General features: G+C 34.0%; 1 protein-coding gene across 1 annotated transcript in view; it reads right to left on the bottom strand.

Moving 5' to 3' along the window:
* Positions 1-614: 614 nt before the first annotated feature.
* Positions 615-23,095, bottom strand: part of LOC111050141 (nicalin-like) — a 51,864-nt gene continuing 29,383 nt past the window's right edge. The window contains exons 10-12 of the mRNA XM_039420306.1: positions 16,250-16,348; positions 10,746-10,824; positions 615-1,317 (exon numbers count right to left, since the gene is read on the bottom strand). Of these exons, the coding sequence (XP_039276240.1) occupies positions 1,249-1,317; positions 10,746-10,824; positions 16,250-16,348 (247 nt within the window). The 3' untranslated portion in view covers positions 615-1,248. The remainder of the gene's footprint in view (positions 1,318-10,745; positions 10,825-16,249; positions 16,349-23,095) is intronic.

Genomic DNA, 23,095 nt, shown 5'->3' with positions numbered 1-23,095 from the left:
TTTTCAATACTTTATGTTCTCATCTTAATGTCAACCTGAAAAAAATAGAAAGAAGAATTCTATATATTTTTAAATAGTATTTTCAATACTTTATGTTCTCATCTTAATGTCAACCTGACAAAACTAGACACTAGCGTTCTATCTATTTTTAAATAGTATTTTCAATACTTTATTTCCTCATCTTAATGTCAACCTGACAAAATTAGAAAGAAGAATTCTATATATTTTTAAATAGTATTTTCAATACTTTATGTCCTCAACTTAACGTCAACCTGACACAATTAGACAACAGTTTTCTGTCTATTTTTAATAAGTATTTTCAATACTTTATGTTCTCATCTTAATGTCAACCTGAAAAAAATAGAAAGAAGAATTCTATATATTTTTAAATAGTATTTTCAATACTTTATGTCCTCAACTTAACGTCAGCCTGACATAATTAGACAACTATTTTCTTTCTATTTTTTAAATAAGTATTTTCAATACTTTATTTCCTCATCTTAATGTCAACCTGAAAAAAATAGAAAGAAGAATTCTATATATTTTTTAATAGTATTTTCAATACTGTATGTCCTCATGTTGTCAAAACTAGATAGTACCTAGAGCTTGTTGAGTATGTCCTTACGTAATTCATAATTCTTGATTCAATAATGTGACATCTTTGATAAAATTTGTTGACTGAGGAGAATTGATATTGTGGATTTTTTTCATAATTGGAGAAACACAGTTTTATTTCGTCACATCCACATTCATAAAATATAATAATAGTGAAAACTATTCATGTATCCATGTATCATGTTTTTAATGTTACAAAATAAATCTGTGTTTTTCAATGTGACATCTAAACTGTGACATCTATTGTTGTTCTTGAAGAACAGGCAGTCAAAAAATTGACGATTCAATTATTATTCTAAACATATTTCAGTTAAGATTATTAGATTATGAGAATTATACCCATAATACTAGTACTATAACAATAGTATTTAGAATTATTATGATCGGTTGATTAACCGAAAAAATGGAAGATTTTATTAGAATTTGCAGTTAAGCCAACTGCTCGAATATAATTACTGTATATTTATCTTAGATATTTGAAATAGTTACTATACAGTAACCAAAAAAAATGAGGACTACTGTTCTGGTACAGTAGCTCTAACCACTGTTACCTCCAGTAGGATATTTAGCTGAGTGTTTAACGCACACTTACAAAAGGAATCACTTCACATACACACACTACAAAAAAGTTGCTCAGTTGACTTTGGACTTTTTCGTTGTGGAGGCAAAGTACAGCATTGTTGAGTAGAGAGTCGGAAAGTTCTGAAACAAAATAGAATAGTTATTTGTATATCTAGAGTGAAAAGTACGACTTTTTCTCCCTGTGGGAAAAAGTTTGAAGCCCGAGGCGAAGCCGAGGGCAGCAATTTTCCTGAGGGAGAAAAAGTATTTTTCGCTCGTGATGTACACAACATTTTTCCTCCATCTACATTTTTTTATAGAAACTGCAAATAAAATCATTCTAATAACTTACGTATTGGTGACAATGATTCCTAACAACATAACCTGAATCTAAAACCTAAAAACCGGTCGTCTGATTGGCACTGCCGATTGCGCTATCTATCGGCAAAAGTTGTAACAATTCTATCAGCTGAGCAGCTACCAAAAATGGCTGACTCCAGATCACGCGGTTCAGATTTGAATTGCAGATCAAAAATATTTGTTGGCTGGTATTTTGAATAGAATAAAATATTTTAAAAATTGTATAAATTTTTATCGTCTACTAATATTAAGAATATAATAATAATTATCATACAAACATATATTTCATGAGTTAATCAAATTTCTGGTTGTGGTATTGAATTCAGTTGACTCAATGACAGACACCTCTATTTTGCTTTCTCATCTGAGCTTAGACCTTCTAACCTATTACAATGTAAGTTTCAAAATAGAGATGCTCCCCAATGGAGTCATTTTTACTCCCTAGGGAGTTTTTCTGTTTTTTACTACCGAGAGCGAAAAAGTGACACTTTAGTATTAGGTTTCAGGGAGTAAAGTAAGTACTTTAGACAGTAGGTGGAGGAAAAAGTTCATTCAATACGTAAAAAGCGAGATTTGAAAACAAATTGAATACTATAGTGAGGTCCACATTATAATGACAGTATTTGATCAACTTTGGTTTTGCTATCCTTGTCTATCATTCGACAAAGACGGTGGTACTATCCTTGTCTAGGTCCACAACGATGACATTTATGTTTCTGACAGTGTAGAAATATAATTAGTTAATGCAGAGAATCGGCATCGCTATTCTTTTATCTTTATTAACTGCCATTATAACGTGGACCACACTATAGGCTATAGTGAGGTCCACGTTATAATGGCAGTGTTTAATTAGAAATGGTATTGCTATCCTTGTCTATCATTCAACAAAGCGGATAGCGCTATCTCTTTCTCTCTGTTTTGCTCTGTTGCCAGATCGTATTTTAACAATGTAGAATTAATAATAAATTAACAAAGTATTTCATCCTAATTATGAAAATTCATTAAGATATTATTGAAAAATATAATTTCTTGCTTAATAAAATATAATAATTGATTATTTTAAAAGAGAATGAACAGTTAATATTACATCAATAAACCAGTATCAGCTACCGTCTATAGAAGGCATTGACAAGATAGAGAATCGGAACGTTGTTCTCATATCTTTCTCCACTGCCATTATAACGTGGACCACACTGTAGGGCCTTGTTGAACAAAAAATATAATTTTTTAATTTATTAAAATTTTAATCAAAGAAAATACAAGAAAAAAGACTGCAGTAGTAAAGAAAGACATGTGGAGAGAAGAGAGGACGATTATGTGGGGAAAATGATCGACCACTTTAATGTCCAAGGCACTATAGTGAGGTCTACATTATAATGGCAGTGTACGATTGAAAATACTGTTGCTGTCCTTTTCTATCATACAACAAAACAGATAGCGCTATCTTTCTCTAGCTTTGCAATGTTGTCAGTTTGCCAGAATATTTTATTTTTGCTTTTGACAGTGACTGTACAAAAGTAACTCAGCCGCCATTTTTTTCTCCATTCTATCAAAATACTTTGGTACACAAGTCGTATAATTGATTTAAAATGTATTTTTGAAACAATGAAACAGTTTTTAAACATTACCGTATAAGAAACTCAAATTAAAATACCTGAAATGACATTTTAAAAGTCGATAACTAACCATCCTGGACTTCATCCATGCTTCAGTTAGCCTACCCGTATAGGTTAGACCTACTCGTACCGGTACAAATAATATTGAAAAGTTATTTCAGAATTATTCCCATTAAAATTACTTATTTTAAAAAGGATTTCTATTTTTCTATCATTTTCAAAAGAAATTGGAATAGAATACCTACCAATTGACTGAATTTCTGTTGTTTCGAAATTCAGATTGGTGTATCACAGCTTTTTAAATTAGCCGCCATTTCAGGTTTGTGTAAAAATAAAATTCTGATCTTAGTTATGGAAGCAAATTTTTGAATCAAATTATGAAGAAATATATTTTATTGATTAATTCGACATTAAATTGATTATTCTATCGAGGAAATGATAATTATTATTGGATCAAATTTAATGGGATGAATTGAGTAACAGCTGTGTACAATAAGTGGCAAAATTGAGAGACTTGGCAACGTTTTTCTCCTATCTTTCTTCACTGTCATTATAACGTGGACCTCACTATAGGAAGAGGGGAAAACCTAGGGAGAAATGGGAAAATTGTATCACTCATGATCGCAGAGAAGGGACTAACACCAAACGAAGCCGACTGATCCGAAACGCCAACCCATACTGAGTGGGAGAAAGCTAAGAAAACGAAGATTTAAATTCTAATCATGATTAAATTCTACGAGAGCCAGAAGTTTTCTCTGAGAAGACGGCTTCTCTGATTGGTTCTCGTGGTATTTCTGTTTTCCTACTCAAAATAGCTCCAAAAGAGATACAATATGTATAAAAAGTTTTTCTGGGTGTGTTTTTCATTAAAAAAACGTGTGTACAACATGGGTACATATAGTCTGTTTAGAAAAAAATGATCATTTTTCTCCATGGACCATGAGTACCAAATTATCAATAGACCCTGATCTACTCATTATTTATCAAATAAATACTTGAATGATCATCAAAATAGAAATACATCTAATCACAGAAGAAGATGTAGTAGAAGAAGTAGAAGTTGTAGTTGTAGAAGTTGTAGTTGTAGAAGTTGTAGTTGTAGAAGTTGTAGTTGAAGATGTAGTTTGTTATGAAGACTACATTACATAACTAAAATAAATCTCACATAACATATAAAACTGTGTGCCTTCTGTATCTTGATAACTGTTGATCAGCTGATTTAGAGTAAGATAATTAATAAATTTACAATATATCTTATAGTTATTATAAAGTAATAATTCTCATAAAAATATCATTGGAATATTATAAAATTATATTTCTGCATAAATCTACTTTTTCTTCAAACACAAAAAATAATCACAACCCAAGGTGATAATACTCTACCCAGGGACCAGCTCTAAAGGTGCGTACAGACTTTCGCTCTGCTCCACAACCGAACGTCACTCCAGCAGAGCGATTGATGATCGACCGGGGAACGCGAGAAGATCTAACATCTTCCGTAACGTTCATGATGGGTGCGCGGGCGGAGCGACTGTGGTACGATGGAGGAACGAGGGCGGTACGAAGGCGGAGCGTGCTCGGTGCGCGTTGGAAGTGCGTATATGTGTACGCAGCTTAACAGTTAGCCCATTGAAATGCATTATAACTGTACACCAGAATGAACCACAGAGCTTGGAACACAACTATTGCGTGTGTACCAATATGGTACACATGGTCGTCAAAGTGTTAACATACTTTTGAGTAACCGGGTGTTGGTATTCTAATTGATACCGAGCTCTCAAAAGAAATGAAAACTAAGGAATGGGAAGTTAGATTGAGTGTAACATTTATATATCTTCATTATTCTAATGATCTTGTTGCATCTTCCAAGATGTAGAACAGACAAATCATATAAGAGCATTCTTTGTAGGTGGTGTCAATTTATTCAACAAGGTTCCTGTTGAAGCCAAGAATGTGTCTGAAAAGCTTTGAAAAGGAATTGTTTAGTTATTTAGTGGAAAGGCCCTATTACTCTTTTGAAGAATTTTTGAACTCCAACTGTGATATCCTATACTATTAAACGAGCAACTTCTGTTTATATGTTTAGATGTATGAATGTTTAGATGTTTACATGTTTGTATTTCATCGGATCTCGAAAACGGCTCTAACGATTCTCACTAAATTCAGAACATAGTGAGTTTATAATATAAAGATTAGATTGCACTAGGTCTCATCCCTGGGAAAACTCGCTGAAGGACATAAGAAGGATACTTATTATTCATCCTTGGAAAAACAGCTGATAATAATTATTTCGTCGTCTGTTGGTGATGGAAGTGAGTGAGCGAGTTCATGTGTGTGGGACTGTGTCAAAATAATGACTCAACTGTTGAACTTTTGTAGTCATTCAATCAGGTACTTAGTGCCGGTTGCAAAAAAGCTGGTTTATTTTCAATCCTGATTAATTCCAGTCGATCCATCTTTTTGAAATGATATTCTCTAATTTGGTTCACGTGAAGTTATTCAGGATTATAATTTAACCAGCTTTTGTGTAACTGGGCCTTTGTGAGGGTAATTTTTGCATTCCTCTGGGAATTAATCTCAATTTACTGTGATTAGATAGAACATTTCTGTATGAATGTTATTAATGTTATTTTCTTTCGTAATAAATTTTCTATACTTTTGTACTCCAGAGCGAAGCTCGGCCCCCGATATTAACATTTTGGTTTAGCCTGTCTAAATAGATTGTAATTGGTGTATTTTTATATTTATTCAATTTTTACTCTGTACTTTACAACTTCTATGTAAATTTATGTTTGACAAGATCTTATATTCATGTATATGAATCTACGGATCAAATAAATGAATCATTATTATTTTATTATTATTGATGCATTTCAATGTATTGAGATTAAAGTTTCTGGTACCTAGTTCATTATATTTTAGAAACTATTTGGCAACGGTGAAGAGTGGAAAAATAGAGTTATCTGCTTTGTATAGCAGGCAAGGCTAGCAAACCAATGTATAGTCCGGGTCCTACAGCTTTGCCTATTGGCTGAGGGCCACTAGATTATAATACTACCCGTTCAAAAACATCGACCTCAACTCTGCAGGGAGCTTCCTCCATCTCGGGATCCAGGCACTCTGGAGCATGTTTCTCTAATGCCCCGTTTCACCAACCTTGGACATGGCATTTGAACATGGTTAAAGTCCATCAGCTGGTAAAATCAAAAATAATTCGTTTCACCAACACCAGTTAAGTTTAACCACGGTCAAACCAATAGTTAAGTTTTACTGCCGCCGAACGGGCGATCAAAAGACTGGTTCGATCAATTTCCTTGCTTGTTTGTAGGTTACCATATGTTTTTGACGCAATGAAAAATTTCAAAGTTTTTATTGCGATTGAATTTAGTTGTAGTAAGTTATTTATTAGGTCTGTTCTCGGAAACTTTTAATTAGTAAATTATTATAGTATAGAAAATAAAGGAAGATTTTGAAAAAGATTTGCTTTACTCTTTTATGACACAGAAGGCCTATATTATTCAATCCTTAGATCAACCTTGCTGCTTCAATGTATCTCATTAGAATTAGAATGTTCTTTTGTTCATAAAAAAATTGTCAAAAATGATGGTGATTTGTAAATCTCTTTGCACGAAAGTATTCAATTCATATTTGAAATATTATTATAAATTAATGTAGATGTGTGACTATACAAAACGTCTGTGCCAGGGCCGTATATAAGAAGGAGGCCCAGGGGGCCTGCCCCGAAATAATGAATATGAAGAAAAATCAGTACAGTAATTACAGAAAAAAGTACAGTGATCTGAATTTTTGACGGCCTGACGGTAAAGTAAAAAGAGCAAATTACCCTCTGAATATGAGCAGCGAAACTGATATCAAGTATCATGGGGTTTATCAGAGACTGACAATGGTGTAATAACCGAAACCGGTCTTTCTAATTATCAATAAATCAGTGATTTTTGACAATTTCTTAGTCTTTTTCATTCAATATCATGGGGTGTTACTATATTTACTATATTAAAGAATTTAATTTGGATTTTCTTTTAATAATAATAATTTATTCATTAGCATTTGAAAAATTGCAATATCTCAGTAATTTCCATCCATAAAAATCAGATGTAGCCAATAGCAAGCCAGCGAACATGTTGGCCAACTTCAGAAAAGTACAGCTACAAGAGTTGACCATGTTCCGATTTGACCGACGGAGTTTTGATCAATCCCGAGGTTGGTGGAACAGTTGTATGTTTGAACGAGTGATAAAATTTTGACTATGATCTAATTGACCATGGCTAGGCTATATTTGGTGAAGGTCGGTGAAACCGAGCATAAAAGTAGGAATATCACCCCAAGAACCATAACTTGCCTATTTGCAGTTTCAAAGTCACGAAGGCAAATCTACGGGATGCGTACTATAAATCAGGTGCTGACTTGTTTATCAAATCTCACTATGAAAATCCCTAAATCCTCAACACCATCAAAATAAATTTTCTTCAGCATCTTTAACTATCAGTAATGTGTATTCTATGATGTATTTTCTTTTCTATAACTTTTGGGAATGAATAATTATCATTCTGTAATTATCGTGAGAAAATAGTTATTTGTATATCTAGAGTGAAAAGTACGACTTTTTCTCCCTGTGGGAAAAAGTTTGAAGCCCGAGGCGAAGCCGAGGGCAGCAATTTTCCTGAGGGAGAAAAAGTATTTTTCGCTCGTGATGTACACAACATTTTTCCTCCACCTACATTTTTTTATAGAAACTGCAAATAAAATCATTCTAATAACTTACGTATTGGTGACAATGATTCCTAACAACATAACCAAATAATCAAATATGATCTGAAACAAGGAAAAATTTTGCCAATTTTCAAGAGCGGTGATTCTGAAAGAGTTGAAAATTATAGACCCATTAGTATTCTAAATGTAATAAGTAAAATTTTTGAAAGAGTAGTTTTAAATAGGCTATTGATGCACCTGGAAGAAATTAATTTCATATGTGATGAACAGCATGGTTTCCAGAAAGGGAAATCTACTAAGACTGCAATAGTATCCCTTGTTGAAAGACTAATAGATATAATAGATTCAGGTGAGAAGGCAGCCGCAATATTTCTTGATTTATCCAAAGCTTTTGATTGTGTGAACCATAGAATATTATTGGAAATACTAAAAACTGTAGGTGTGAATGGTATAGAACTAAAATTGTTTGAATCATATCTCATAGGTAGAAACCAGTGTGTTGAGCTTACCAAGGTGGATGGGAATGAAATAGTAAAAATTAAATCTCAAAAACTGGAGGTCCAGGCTGGAGTACCTCAAGCTCAATTCTGGGTCCCTTACTGTTTCTGTTGTATGTGAACCAATTACCAAAAGAGTTAAAATCACAGAGCTCTGTTGTTTGCTGATGACACATCGCTTATCTTTAACAATTATTTATTAGATAGTCTAGAAATAAATGCTTTTACTGGAGTACAGTCAATTGTCCAATTCTTGAAGCAAAGGCAATTAACAATAAATAGTAAGAAATGTCAATTCCTACAATTCAAAAGTAAATATAATTCAGTAGAGGATAGAGAAATAAATGTGTTTGTAGAGGAAAATGAATTAGACCAAGAAGAGAAAGTAGCATTCTTGGGAATTTTATTGGACAGGAAATTACATGGCATCCTTACATTGAGAGGATATGTAATAAGATATCATCTGGGGTATTTGTCCTGCGGCAGCTTGCTAGGCTGAATGATAAAAAACTACTGTTAACTGCTTACCATGGACTTATACTATCTCATATTAGGTATGCTATTTTAGTATGGGGTAATTCATCTCAACAAAATATGGACAGGGTGTTTAAAATTCAAAAGAAGGCACTCAGATGTATAGAGAAGTGAATGGGTTAGACTCTTGTAGGCCTTTATTTAAAAAGCTTGGTCTATTAACTGTGCCATCTTTGTATGTATATGAAGTTGTAATGCATGTGAAAACGAGTGGTGTGATCCAGAATTCAGATGTTCATGAGTATAATACGCGAAACAGAGCAGATTATCATATAATGGGTCACAATAGTAGGTTATTTGAACAAAAACCAGATTATATTGGTAGGAAATTTTATAACAAGCTACCTCAAATCTTGAAAAGTAATGATGATTTGAAGATTTTCAAAAAACAAATTAAAAAATATTTAGTTGATAGAGCTTTTTATAGTGTACAAGAATTCCTTTCAAACCTAAACTAGGTTGAACTACTTAGTGTTAGAATTATTATGTAATAACATGACTTGTCTTATACTCCATGACTGGAGTCTTTAGGACGTAATCTTAAAAAAAAAAAAAAAAAAAAAAAAAACAACCTAAATCTAAAACCTAAAAACTGGTCGTCTGATTGGCACTGCCGATTGCGCTATCTATCGGCAAAAGTTGTAACAATTATATCAGCTGAGCAGCTACCAAAAATGGCTGACTCCAGATCACGCGGTTCAGATTTGAATTGCAGATCAAAAATATTTGTTGAATAAAATATTTTAAAAATAATAATTTATTCATTAGCATTTGAAAAATTGCAATATCTCAGTAATTTCCATCCATAAAAATCAGATGTAGCCAATTGCAAGCCAGCAAACATGTTGGCCAACTTCAGAAAAGTACAGCTACAAGAGTTGACCATGTTCCGATTTGACCGACGGAGTTTTGATCAATCCTGAGGTTGGTGGAACAGTTGTATAAAATTTTGACTATGGTCTAATTGACCATGGCTAGGCTATATTTGATGGAAGTGGGTGAAACCGAGCATAAAAGTAGGAATATCACCCCGAGAACCATAACTTGCCTATTTGCCGTTTCAAAGTCACGAAGGCAAAGCTACGGGATGCGTACTATAAATCAGGTGCTGACTTGTTTATCAAATCTCACTATGAGTATGAAAATCCCAAAATCCTCAACACCCTCAGAATAAATTTTCTTCAGCATCTTTAACTATCAGTAATGTGTATTCTATGATGTATTTTCTTTTCTATAACTTTTGGGAATGACTAATTATCATTTCCTACAGTTACGTTGAAAAGTGGCCATTGCTGCACTGATTACAGAACGCAAAGAATCACTTTTCCGCTCTAGTGCGGGAAAAATTTTTCTGCACTCCAGATTTGCAACATGGCAACGCAAAATACTTAGTAGGTATATGGAGCAACAGTGCAGCAAAATCAAAATGAAGTTGGTAACAGTGACTGGGCTGCTATAGTGAGCAGAGGTGCAACGAAGCACAACGCGCTAATTATTACTATTATATATTATAACCAAGGACAACATTTTCATTCAATTTGACAATAAATTAAGGTTTATCAATAATAAATTACACAGAAAAACATTTGATGCATTTCAGGCAATTTTACCATAATTACCCACTTTTCATATTCAATGGTAACTGTAGGAAAAAACTTAATGTGAAATACGTGCGCAAAGTTCCTCTGCTGCACTCAAGAAACCATTCCGCCCCGCCTACGGCTCGGGCGTAAACGTTTCTTTCGGTGCAGCAAACTGTCACTTTGCGCACTAGTTGCACAAATAACTATTCTGTAATTATCGTGAGAAAAAATAAATAGCTACTACTCACCTGAACAAATAAATAGACTACCCCAAGGTAGATAGCAATCGCGAATGTAAGGAATAAGTCGAATACAGCCGGTTTCACACTGGAAACAAAGCAAAAAAATTAATAAAATGAAAAGTATGAAGCTGGATTTTAGGTTGAGAGGTCTTAAAAGCCCTAACTCCGCCTAAAGTCTGTGAGATATTACTTTTAACATGAAGAGGAGAAATCCATTTCTCCTTCCACAGTTTGTAGCTTAGACACAGACGGACATCCTGCGCACAATTGGATGCGCCGAGTCATTTTGCTTTTCATCACAATAATTGTGATGAACACATCTCCGTAACATACACAAACCAATATACCTGCTGACCAGTAAACGACTTGGAACATTGCCAGCAATAGCTGGAGGAGAGTGTTGACACGTTACAAAGCTCTCTCACTCAGACACAAAAGAAGGAGAATGCTGCTAGGTAGTGGGAGTGATTAGTGAAGGATAGAGCATCGGACCTCTCCGTATTCGAGAAAGAGCCGTGTTAAAAGTAATTTTTCACGGACTTTAGTAAAGATTTTTTTAAAATTTAATTTTCCCACACATCAGACTTGGGCCAATACCTACGTAAACAAAGCCGTAGTGCATTCGTGTGACGTCAGAACTGGTAGGGCTCCTACACTAATAAAAATTCGTTGATTTCAGCTGATCTCTATAAATCAGCTAGTGTTTCTATTGGTGTAGGAGCCCTACCTGTGCTGACGTCACACGAATGCACTACGGCTTTGTTTACGTAGGTATTGGCCCAAGTCTGATGTGTGGGAAAATTAAATTTAAAAAAATCTTTACTAAAGTCCGTGAAAAATTACTTTTAACACGGCTCTTTCTCGAATACGGGCCCGTATGCAGATTCTTGGTTAAAATGGAGAAATGTCAGCTGTTCGTTTAAACCCAATATGAAACGCATTATGATAAATGCAACCATATCTACAAGTAAACATGGTTTAGCGTTAAACGTAGATGGTGTATATGGCCCTCAGGGTCCGTGATGTCCGTACAGTAAAATATTCAGCCCATTACAACTTACAGTGAGAATAATTCCCCTGCACTGGACACGGACTATGATACTGATATACAGAGTGATTCATAATATTATGGTAGAATAATTTAATACGTGATAGTAGAGGTAAAAATAAGAAAAAAATCTTATAAACATATATCCATTAAACGCTTCATTAGCGACTATCAGAGTGAAAGATTTCGCCCGGAATTCAGTTCCTCTGGTGAATACACCGATGCTGAATTGTTTGGGGACTAGTTTTTGAAAAACTAATGCTGGATTCATATGGAAAAATATCTGAAAAATTGAATAAAACTAGTCTGGAAGCTGTAGTGTGAGTAGTTTTTGAGAAAAAAGTTGAAATATGCAAAAAAACTAAGTAGAAAAACACAGACTTCTACGTTTGATGCCCAATAACTTTCTTTAATGACAAGTAAACAAAAATTTTTTGCAATAAAAATTGTAGAGAATTTAATTCTGAAAAGAATTGTGTAAGCTGTGTGAACTAAATTTTAATAAAAGTTGAATAAAATGTATTCTTATGTACTACATTACACCACAAAAATTTGCTGTTTTATGAGTAGAGAACTAATAACTCATAGGTTGTAGCTGATTGCAAATAAAACATGGATTTCAATAACAGCTGTTTTATTCTGTTTCAAATAAGAAAATAATAATATTTAAAAGAAATTATCAGCTGAAAGTTATTTTCAGAAATATTTTAGCTCATTGTTGAACAAAACAACAAACTGTAAGTTAGGCCTACTGTAACTGCGCTGTGTTTTTTTGTTTAATCTATTAACCAGTTATTTGTAACCATTCCACTTTGCTTTTGTGTTAAGTTTCAACTTTTAAAAAAATGGCAGGTAATCTTAGACATTATTCATACTCCGAATTAGCTGACATGCATTAAATGTATGGAATGGGACACAACTGTAATAGTACTGAAGCAAGACGTTTGTATCAAGAGAACTTTCCTAACCGAGTATGTCCAAGTTCAAGGTTTTTTGCCACTATTCATCAACGTCTGTCTGAAACAGGTTCTTTGATATCCAAAGAGCACATTTATGCAGGCAGACCCCGATCTACTATGACTGTTGAGTTAGAAGAACAAGCTCTTAATGAAATTTATGAACATCCAGAGAAGAGCACGAGAGAATTGTCAGTGCAGTTTAATGTCAATCTATTATTTAGAGGATTCTAAAAGAGCAACAATTGCATCCATACCACCTCCAGAAAGTTCATACTCTATTGCCACGAGACTGTATTCCCTGTGTTGTGATCTGATTTTCTTGCTGTTCAGATATGTTACTTTCATATAAAAATAAAATTTTCATAAAAAACCAAATATTTTATTTGCAATCAGCTAAAACTTATGAGTTATTAGTTATCTCCTCATAAAACAGCAAATTTTTGTGGTGTAATGTACTACATAAGAATACATTTTATTCAACTTTTATTAAAATTTAGTTTACACAGCTTACATAATTCTTTTCAGAATTGAATTCTCTACAATTTTTATTGCAAAAAAATATTTGTTTACTGGTCATTAAAGAAAGTTATTGGGCATCAAACGTAGAAGTCTGTGTTTTTCTACTATTTTTTGCATATTTCAACTTTTTTCTCAAAAACTACTCACACTACAGCTTCCAGACTAGTTTTATTCAATTTTTCAGATATTTTTCCATATGAATCCAGCATTAGTTTTTCAAAAACCAGTCCCCAAACAATTCAGCGAAATCTTTCACCCTGTATAGCTCGCTAATGAAGCGTTTATGGATATATGTTTATCAGAATTTTTTTCTTATTTTTACCTCTACTATCACGTATTGAATTATTTTACCATAATTATGAATCACCCTGTATAGGGAACCATCTTAACGAAATAACCTGAAAATAGCTTAATAAAAAATATCTTTCAAATACATTATAGAAATGCTACTATCAAAATTGAATAATACAGGACAGAAGAGAATGGTTTCAATAATAAACAGAAAAGGACAAAATACATTATATTATTTTCCAATAGAATTGACAACACAATTGAATTAATAAATTCACACCCAAATATTTGATTGATATTTCATATTCAATTGATATTTTCAATTCAATATTCTATTGAAATTTGATGAACCTCCATATTTGATAAGTATTTAAAAACACCTTAATATTAATTGGTATCTGACAATGCATTGATTAAGTATTCAATTGAAATTTAATGAGCCTCCATATTTGATAAGTATTTAAAAACACCGTAATATTTAATTGGCATCTGACAATGCATTGATATTAGCAAAGAGAAAACGATAGCATAAGAAGATATGCCATGGTAGGGCGTTAATGTTTCAATTTTAATCAATTTATTTACACCCGGTTGCAGAGTCGACAAATAGCGTCGCCCATAGTTAACAGCGCGGACTTAACTATTTAACAGGCCAATTTGCCTGTTACAGGTTGCAGAGACGTTCTGTTAGCTATTGCTCTGCCGATAGGTAACAGCGCGCCACCAAACAGGATTTTCTGTTGCAGATACGAAAACCCTACAGGCAGATGACGTCATCTGAGGCTACCAATAACTAAATGTGCTCTTAATTTAAATGCCAAAAATCGTGGTTATAAATCCACTATATATTCGCGCCAAGTGTATTTCAAGGTTATGTTGACTAGTTTACATGTTTTAAAAGATAGACGAAAATGATCATACATAATAGTTGTTTACATTATAATAACGTTAACTATTTGAAACTGTAGATAAAGTATAAATAAACTGAATAAAATATCATTGAATATTCGAGTAGCTTGAACGAAGATGTAGTACAATTTTCAATATATTGTATAATTTAATAAATTCGAACAATCAATTATTATTAATTTTAATAATAAGCACCGTATGAAGAGTCATTAGAAATATATCTTGTAAACTGGCTGCTTTGCTTCCAAGATATATCAAAATGCCAGAAGGCAATGAAATAATTCTGGTCAAAAATTTTTATAAATTAATATTATGCAATAATAAATACACCAGTCACTTATTTTACTTCTACCTCTAATTTTATTTTACTCAATTCATTCATTTAGCTATCAACAAATCAAACTAACTGAAAATAATTTATTTGCAGTTTACGATCTTGATTCGTAACCTATAAACATAAAAAACACAATAAGTAGAGAGCAGTTTTGTGATAAACAAGCTCCATGTTGTGACGTCATCATCCGACTGGAGGTTTAAAAGAACTGTTCACAGTGATTCTCTCCCCGTTGCCAATACATTAGTTGGATAGAAGCATACCACGCAAAAAGTGGTATGAGCAGCAGTGTGACTTATGTGTGTGCCTTATCAGAGCCATAGTTAAAAGGGGTCTGGCAAACGACTCTGAAACGAACATCTATTTATGGGCGAGTTGTTAACTAATGGCTCTGTTAATATGGGTGACTTATGTAGCGACTCTGCAACGAACATTTATGGGCGAGTTGTTAACTAATGGCTCTGTTAACTATGGGTGACTTTATGTAGCGACTCTGCAACGAACATCCATTTATGGGCGAGTTGTTAACTAATGGCTCTGTTAACTATGGGTGACTTTATGTAGCGACTCTGCAACGAACATCTATTTATGGGCGAGTTGTTAACTAATGGCTCTGTTAACTATGGGTGACTTTATGTAGCGACTCTGCAACGAACATCTATTTATGGGCGAGTTGTTAACTAATGGCTCTGTTAACTATGGGTGACTTTATGTAGCGACTCTGCAACCGGGCAGTAGTCTCTCATACTGTGCCGTTCATACTCTCTCACTCCAACATAACAGTAATAAGACAGTGGTCAACAGTAATCGGCTTCAGTTAACAAAAAATCGGCTTGAAATTTGGAACATAAACGATCTACACCACCTATGTGCGAGATAAATTACTTTTAACATGAAGAGGAGAAACCCAATTCTCCCTCCACAGTTTGTAGCATAGTCACAGACGGACATCCTGCGCACAATTGGATGCGCCGTGTCATTTCGCTTCAGGTTCTTGTGATGAACACATCTCCGTAACATACACAAACATATCACTTTGGAACATTGCCAGTGGAGGGGAGCGAAGCGTTACAAAGCTCTCTCACACAGACACAAAAGAAGGAGAATGCTGCTAGGTAGTGGGAGAGATTAGTGGAGGATAGAGCATCGGACCTCTCCGTCTTTGAGAAAGAGCCGTGTTTAAAGAAATTTATCTCGCAGTTTAATTTTGCTATCTTTTCTCTATGCTATTTTGGTATTTTGCTCTTTGGTATTTTACACCACCTCGACATATATATTGAACATTTAATTGATATTTGACAGTAACTTACATTCTTCATCCTGTAAGACGATTCTAGTACCTTCGGTAGGCTGCTAGAATTAGTACTCTCTGGTACACAAGATTCAAAAATAACTTATCCAACAAAGGAAAACTAGAAATTTATTAAAATATTGAAAACTTTGCGTGTACCTGTAAACATTGACCGTAGATTTGGATACGTCATAGAAGACGAACTCAGGATCTCGTTTGTCGGCTACTTGGTAAGTCACCTTCACATCTTTCAAATATCTGTTGGAAAATAGTTCAAAATTATGAGCACTAAAGTTAGAGGATCAATACTATGCCATGCATTACATTCACTGTACGAAAAATGGAACAATTTTATAAAAATTAAGAGATTTTTCTCTTGGAAATGGAATCAGTAATAGGTATTATGTTCATTGTATTGATCAAAGTGAAACACAGCTAAGGGTGTATGCGAAGAGCGGTCGCGTTATTGGAGACCGAATACAGGGTGCGACAGCAAAACTTCCTTTTTTAAGGCTGTGCAAAGGCTGAAAATAAACTTTCTACTCGCGATGTTTTTCCAAGTTTTTCGATTTGTAATTTATTATCAAGCTATCAAAATGAAAAAGTTTTCTCAGGAAAACATTTTTTTCCCGATCATTACTTTTTGCGATATGAGCGCCTGAAGTTTGAATTTTTGGGACAGATCATTTCAAATTCGGTAAGATATATATCCTTGAGATTTAGAGGATGGATTCTTCATGGTATTGTTGATCTAGTAAAAAAATTTTCTGAAAATATCCATTTGTAAGATAGTTATTCAATTTACCAAAAATAACTCAAATAAAAGTTATTTTTGGTTATTTTTAGTATTGAAAATATCAATTTTTAAGATAGTTATTCAATTTACCAAAAAATAGCTCAACTAAAAGTTATTTTTAGTATTGAAAATATCAATTTTTAAGATAGTTATTCAATTTACCAAAAATAGCTCAACTAAAAGTTATTTTTTGTTATTTTTAGTAAATTGAATAACTATCTTAAAATTGATATTTTCAGAAAATTTTAGTTTTACTAGATCAACAATACCATGAAGAATCCATCCTCTAAATCTCATGGATTTATATCATACCGAATTTGAAATGTTCTGTCCCAAAAATTCAAACTTCAGGCGCTCATATCTCAAAAAGTAATGATCAGAAAAAAAATGTTTTCCTGTGAAAACTTTTTCATTTTCATATCTTGATGATTATACAAATCGAAAAACTTTGAAAAATATCACGAGTAGAAAGTTTTTCATTTTTTTCCCCTCTCTTGTCATGAATTATGTTGAAAAAAATTATACTGGTGATTCTTCCTCCATTTTTTTCGCAGTTTGAACTACATTTCATAATATAAGTATATTAAAGAGAGGAAATGCTACAATCAATCAATAAACTTACTTGATGATGGTGATTGAATGTGGTGTGTTTGTGTGTGTGTATAGGCTTTTTTCTCCTCCTATATCCGATTAAACCTCAACTCCTGCTCACGGACAAGTGCTTCATGAAGCACTTTGTGAGCAGTTATTGTTCACATTAATATTATATTATATATTATTATATTATATACTATTAGCCTACTTACAATATATTATTAAATTCTAGATGGATTATTGTTGTATTTGTCAAGCTAGACTCTATTTGGTTTCTGTATATGTATTTATGAGTGTGAATAAATTTGAATTTGAAAAAAAATAATTGAATTTGAATTTGAAAAAAAAGTTTATTTTTAGCCTTAAAGTGAACGCCATTCACTTGATGATGCCATTCACAGCTGATGTCGTAGTAGAGCGTAGTTTGGTCTCGTTAGAGAGGTCAGACTATAGCGGTTCAGTCGCCATCATGCATTGAACAATGAGAAGCGTGCATTTGCCGTTGAGACTTATTTTTCGAGCTGATGTTCTGTGATTTCGAGCGTGCATTTCGAAAGCCCCTTTGACTACTGTCCCGGACCAGAAATCAATTAATACGTGGGTCACTACGTTCAGACTAACTACAAGTGCGACAAGACGAAGAACCTAAAACGTTGAGAGTTTCAATGTTGCGATCACCACAGCGTTCTGCGCGCAAACATGCGTCTGCTCTTGGAATCTCCGATAGTTCTGTGCGACGAATTCTTCATTTTGATCCATACAAGAATTGAGCAGGAACTTTCTGAACGTGACTTCAATTGAGGGAACACTTTCCAGGACGCCTCATCTCAATTGGGAGCGATTTGGAAAAGCCAGCCCAATCTCCCGATTTGAACCCTTGTGATTTTTTCTATGGGGGTTTTTGAAATCCTTTGTTTATGTGAACCGTCTAAGGATCCTACAAGATTTGACGACCAATATCAGAGAAGAAATTGCTAACATAACGCCTGTAATGCTGGCAGGAGTCATCACAAACACCAGAAATCGGTTTACTCAGTGTATGGAGAATGGGGGACGTCACCTACCTTATTTTTGATATTCGAAACTAATTGAAGCAAAACTTTATACAGTAGAACGTCGATAATTCGGACGTCAAAAATCCGGACCGTCAATAATCCAGATTCGGAAATATGTAGTGTCTGGTGTTTTTACTGTGCGTTGTACACATGTTGCTGTACATAAAATACGATACAGTGCTTTAAAAACGTGTTTTTAATGTATATATTACCTTATACTCTACCTACAAATAATTGAATACTGTACTGTATATGCAATTTTAACAGCTTTGCTTCTTGAATAGTGGGTGCTGACCGTTTTTTTTAACGTAATTTCGATAATCCGGATAATTTGATAATCCGGATGGGGTCCGGTCCCAATTAATCCGGATTATTGACGTTCTACTGTATATGTGTCTACATTACAATAGTTATTTGTGCAACTAGTGCGCAAAGTGACAGTTTGCTGCACCGAAAGAAACGTTTACGCCCGAGCCGTAGGCAAGGGCGGAATGGTTTGTTGAGTGCAGCAGAGGAACTTTGCGCACGTATTTCACATTAAGTTTTTCCTACAGTTACCATTGAATATGAAAAGTGGGTAACTATGGGTAAAATTGCCTGAAATCCATCAAATGTTTTTCTGTGTAATTTTATTATTGATAAAAACCTTAATCCTAAAATCCTAAAGTCCTCGTTATCCTTGGTTATAATATATACTGAATAATAATTAGCTCGTTGTGCTTCGTTGCACCTCTGCTCACTATAGCAGCCCAGTCACTGTTACCAACTTCATTTGGATTTTGCTGCACTGTTGCTCCATATAACCTACTAAGTATTTTGCGTTGTCATGTTGCAAATCTGGAATGCAGAAAAATTTTTCCCGCACTAGAGCGGAAAAGTGATTCTTTGCGTTCTGTAATCAGTGCAGCAATGGCCACTTTTCAACGTAACTGTAGGAAAAAAATATATACAAACTTTCTGATCCATACAGGGAGTTTTATTTACTTGAGGAAAATGAAGTTTTGCTACCGCACCCTGTACAAGGAAACTAAATTATTAGTATGAGTAATAGACGCTCCCCATATCATTGAATTGGTCTTGTAGCTACAGATATTACTGATGTATCTAGTTTTTTTTAATCATTGTAAAATCCAACAAGAACTCTTGTATTTGCCGCCGCCATTTTGTCCATAGAATGAACGTGGACCACAGAACTCGGAACGCCTGACGTCCATCTGTGTGCACACACCTCAGGCACAGAATATACAGAATGGAAACTTGTAATCAATCGGCTATCTAACCAATGCTTTTTACATGACGCCAATACTAAACACGTCACGTGACCTTGGGAAGTTCCAATCCTGGTCTTCTGATTGGCTCGTAGCAGTGAACCAGATCAATTGATCCGGATCATTAAAGTGATCCGAACCTACCATCAATACTATTATAATGCGGCGCTTCCTAACAAGATGGCGGATTCTAGCGTCAGGGTACTAGCCAAGTTTTCATACTGTATGTATACTGTGCCTCAGGATGCGATCATTGAATTAACAGTGATTTATTGATTCTTTATTCATTCATACAATAAGTACATTATCAAAATTATAGGGAGAGAAAAATAAGGTAACCTTGTGCTATTCCTCTCCCAAATTTAGAATAAGGTTACACATAGTCCAAAATAGGTTAAGTCTTGTAGTTCACTTCACAAAATTTTCATTATTTTTCTATATCTAAATAGAGAATGTTTCAACGAATTTACCACGGAAATTCTAAAATAGTAGACAGCAGACTATTATTTGTGAAGGTGTATGAGTTTGTATGTTGTAGATATACATGAAATTTTCAAATGAATCAAACAATAAATACATTGATATAAAGAAAATAAAAATCCCAGTACCCTTTTTTGAAAAATTTTATCACATGTTTCGGACATTTATGTCATTTTCAAGGACTTGAAGGTCCTTTTCAAGACTTGAAGGACTTGATAATGGCATCAATGTCCGAAACATGTAGTGATAAAATTTTTCAAAAAAGGGTACTGAGATTTTTATTTTCTTTATATCTATATTACAAGTAGCCCTATACAGAAAAGAGATAAATAAATATATTGCTTTAAAATACATTTTTGCCATTGTAATAGACTAGAGTGGAATGTAATAGACTTAAAATTGAAATGTGTAAGGGCCGGTTTCCGGGCTTGGGATTTAGCTAAGTTCTAGACTTTAAGCAGCTGGAGTCAGAAAATTGGCTTTCCGAAACAGAGCGTAGTAGTCCACGTTTAAATTAAACTTCGAAAAACTAGAAAATTGAACACAAAATAAAATAGTGTAAAGTTTCAGCTATTTTGAATTAGTTAGGAATGTTTAATTTCGTCAAGTAAAAACGTTACCAATTAAAAAATAAAGATTATAATAAAAACTGCGACTACGGCCAGTTTCGGAAAGACAATTTTCTGACTCCAGCTGCTTAAAGTCTAGAACTTAGCTAAATCCCGAGCTTGGAAACCGGCCCTAAATTGACAGATCTTTACTACCTATACGATATAATGTAAGGATGAGAATAGTCTATTTTTTACTGTACAAAAAATCTGGTGTGGTACACTCACATAACTTTCCTTGCTCATTGATCTATAAGCCTCATTCTTGAACGAGGATAATTTAGGGGAATAACATTATGCCGATTGGCGGCTAAATAATTAACGATTATACTATTGTTATTGTGTTCAGAGTACATTTTCCTTTGTTTGAATTATGAAATTTGTGGATTTTTTAAAAGTTGTCAAAACAACTGTCTACAAATAAAAAAAAAAGTAAATTCGTATGGCTTTTGTTGGTGGGGAGTCCCTTGCGGGAAGGTCCCACCGCCTGAATATATAATTTAAGCCGTCAATGGGCCTTACGACTGTCATACTTCAGCCGGGACCGACAGTTTAACCTGCCCATCCGATAACACGGGAGTGATCTGGTTAAAAAACTTTTGGTATTGAGAGGGTTTGAACCCGGGATCTCCATGCTGCTACGCAAGCACTCTATCCACTAGACCACGGATCACTCCAAATAAAATATCGACATGTGTTCTTTTGAAGAAACTGCTCTACCAACCTACCTACCTAGCTCACACACGACAAGGAAGTTACAAAGTAAATTTCTCAAGGATGGGGTGGACCTCCTGTTAGTTTCTCAGGGAGGAGACTCATGCCAGTTAATAGAGCTGATATATAACTATACAGGGTATGAATTTAAAAAAAAATCGGTCAAGTCATTTTTGAGAAAATCGTGATTTCTTATTGTCGTATCCTCATGGTATAAGGACCTGGACCATGGTATAAGTTTAAAATTTCAAGTCAATCGGTTTATTAGGAATGGAGTTATCATGTTCACACACACACCACACACACACACACACACACATCATGTTCACACACACACACCACACACACACACACACACACACCACACACACACACACGGTTCAGATTTGAATTGCAGATCAAAAATATTTGTTGGCTGGTATTTTGAAAAGAATAAGATATTATAAAAATTGTATAAATTTTTATCGTCTACTAATATTAGAATATAATATCATACAAACATATATTTCATGAGTTGATAAAATTTCTGGTGTGGTATTGAATTCAGTTGACTCAGTGACAGACACCTCTTATGCTTTCTCATCTGAGCTTAGACCTTCTAACCTATTATAATGTAAGTTTTTAAAATAGAGATGCTTCCCATGTTATTTAAATGGAGTCACTTTTACTCCCTAGGGAGTTTTTCTGTTTTTTACTACCGAGAGCGAAAAAGTGACACTTTAGTATTATGTTTCAGGGAGTAAAGTAAGTACTTTAGCCAGTAGGTGGAGGAAAAATATATTGCTTAAAATACATTTTTGCCATTGTAATAGACTAGAGTGAAATGTATAGACTTTAATTGAAATGTTTAAGGCCGGTTTCCGGGCTCGGGATTTAGCTAAGTTCTAGACTTTAAGCAGCTGGAGTCAGAAAATTGGCTTTCCGAAACAGAGCGTAGTAGTAGTCCACGTTTAAATTAAACTTCGAAAAACTAGAAAATTGAACACAAAATAAAATCAAGAAAAAATAGTGTAAAGTTTCAGCTATTTTGAATTAGTTAGGAATGTTTTATTTCGTCAAGTAAAAACGTTTCCAATTAGAAAATAAAGATTATAATAAAAACTGCGACTACGCCCAGTTTCGGAAAGACAATTTTCTGACTCCAGCTGCTTAAAGTCTAGAACTTAGCTAAATCCCGAGCTCGGAAACCCGGCCTAAATTGACAGATCTTTAGTTACCTATACACGATATAATGTAAGGATGAGAATAGTCTATTTTTTACTGTACAAAAAATCTGGTGTGGTACACTCACACAACTTTCCTTGCTCATTGATCTATAAGCCTCATTCTTAAACGAGAATAATTTAGGGGAATAACATTATGCCGATTGGCGGCTAAATAATTAAAACTACGATTATACAATATTGTGTTCAGAGTACATTTTCCTTTGTTTGAATATTATGAAATTTGAGGATTTTTTAAAAGTTGTCAAAACAGCTGTTCTACAAATA

The sequence above is a fragment of the Nilaparvata lugens genome, chromosome 2, assembly GCF_014356525.2.
Source record: "Nilaparvata lugens isolate BPH chromosome 2, ASM1435652v1, whole genome shotgun sequence".
Lineage (NCBI taxonomy): Eukaryota > Metazoa > Arthropoda > Insecta > Hemiptera > Delphacidae > Nilaparvata > Nilaparvata lugens.
The sequence above is the reverse complement of the archived record's forward strand: the minus strand, read 5'-3'. Positions and strand labels throughout refer to the sequence as shown.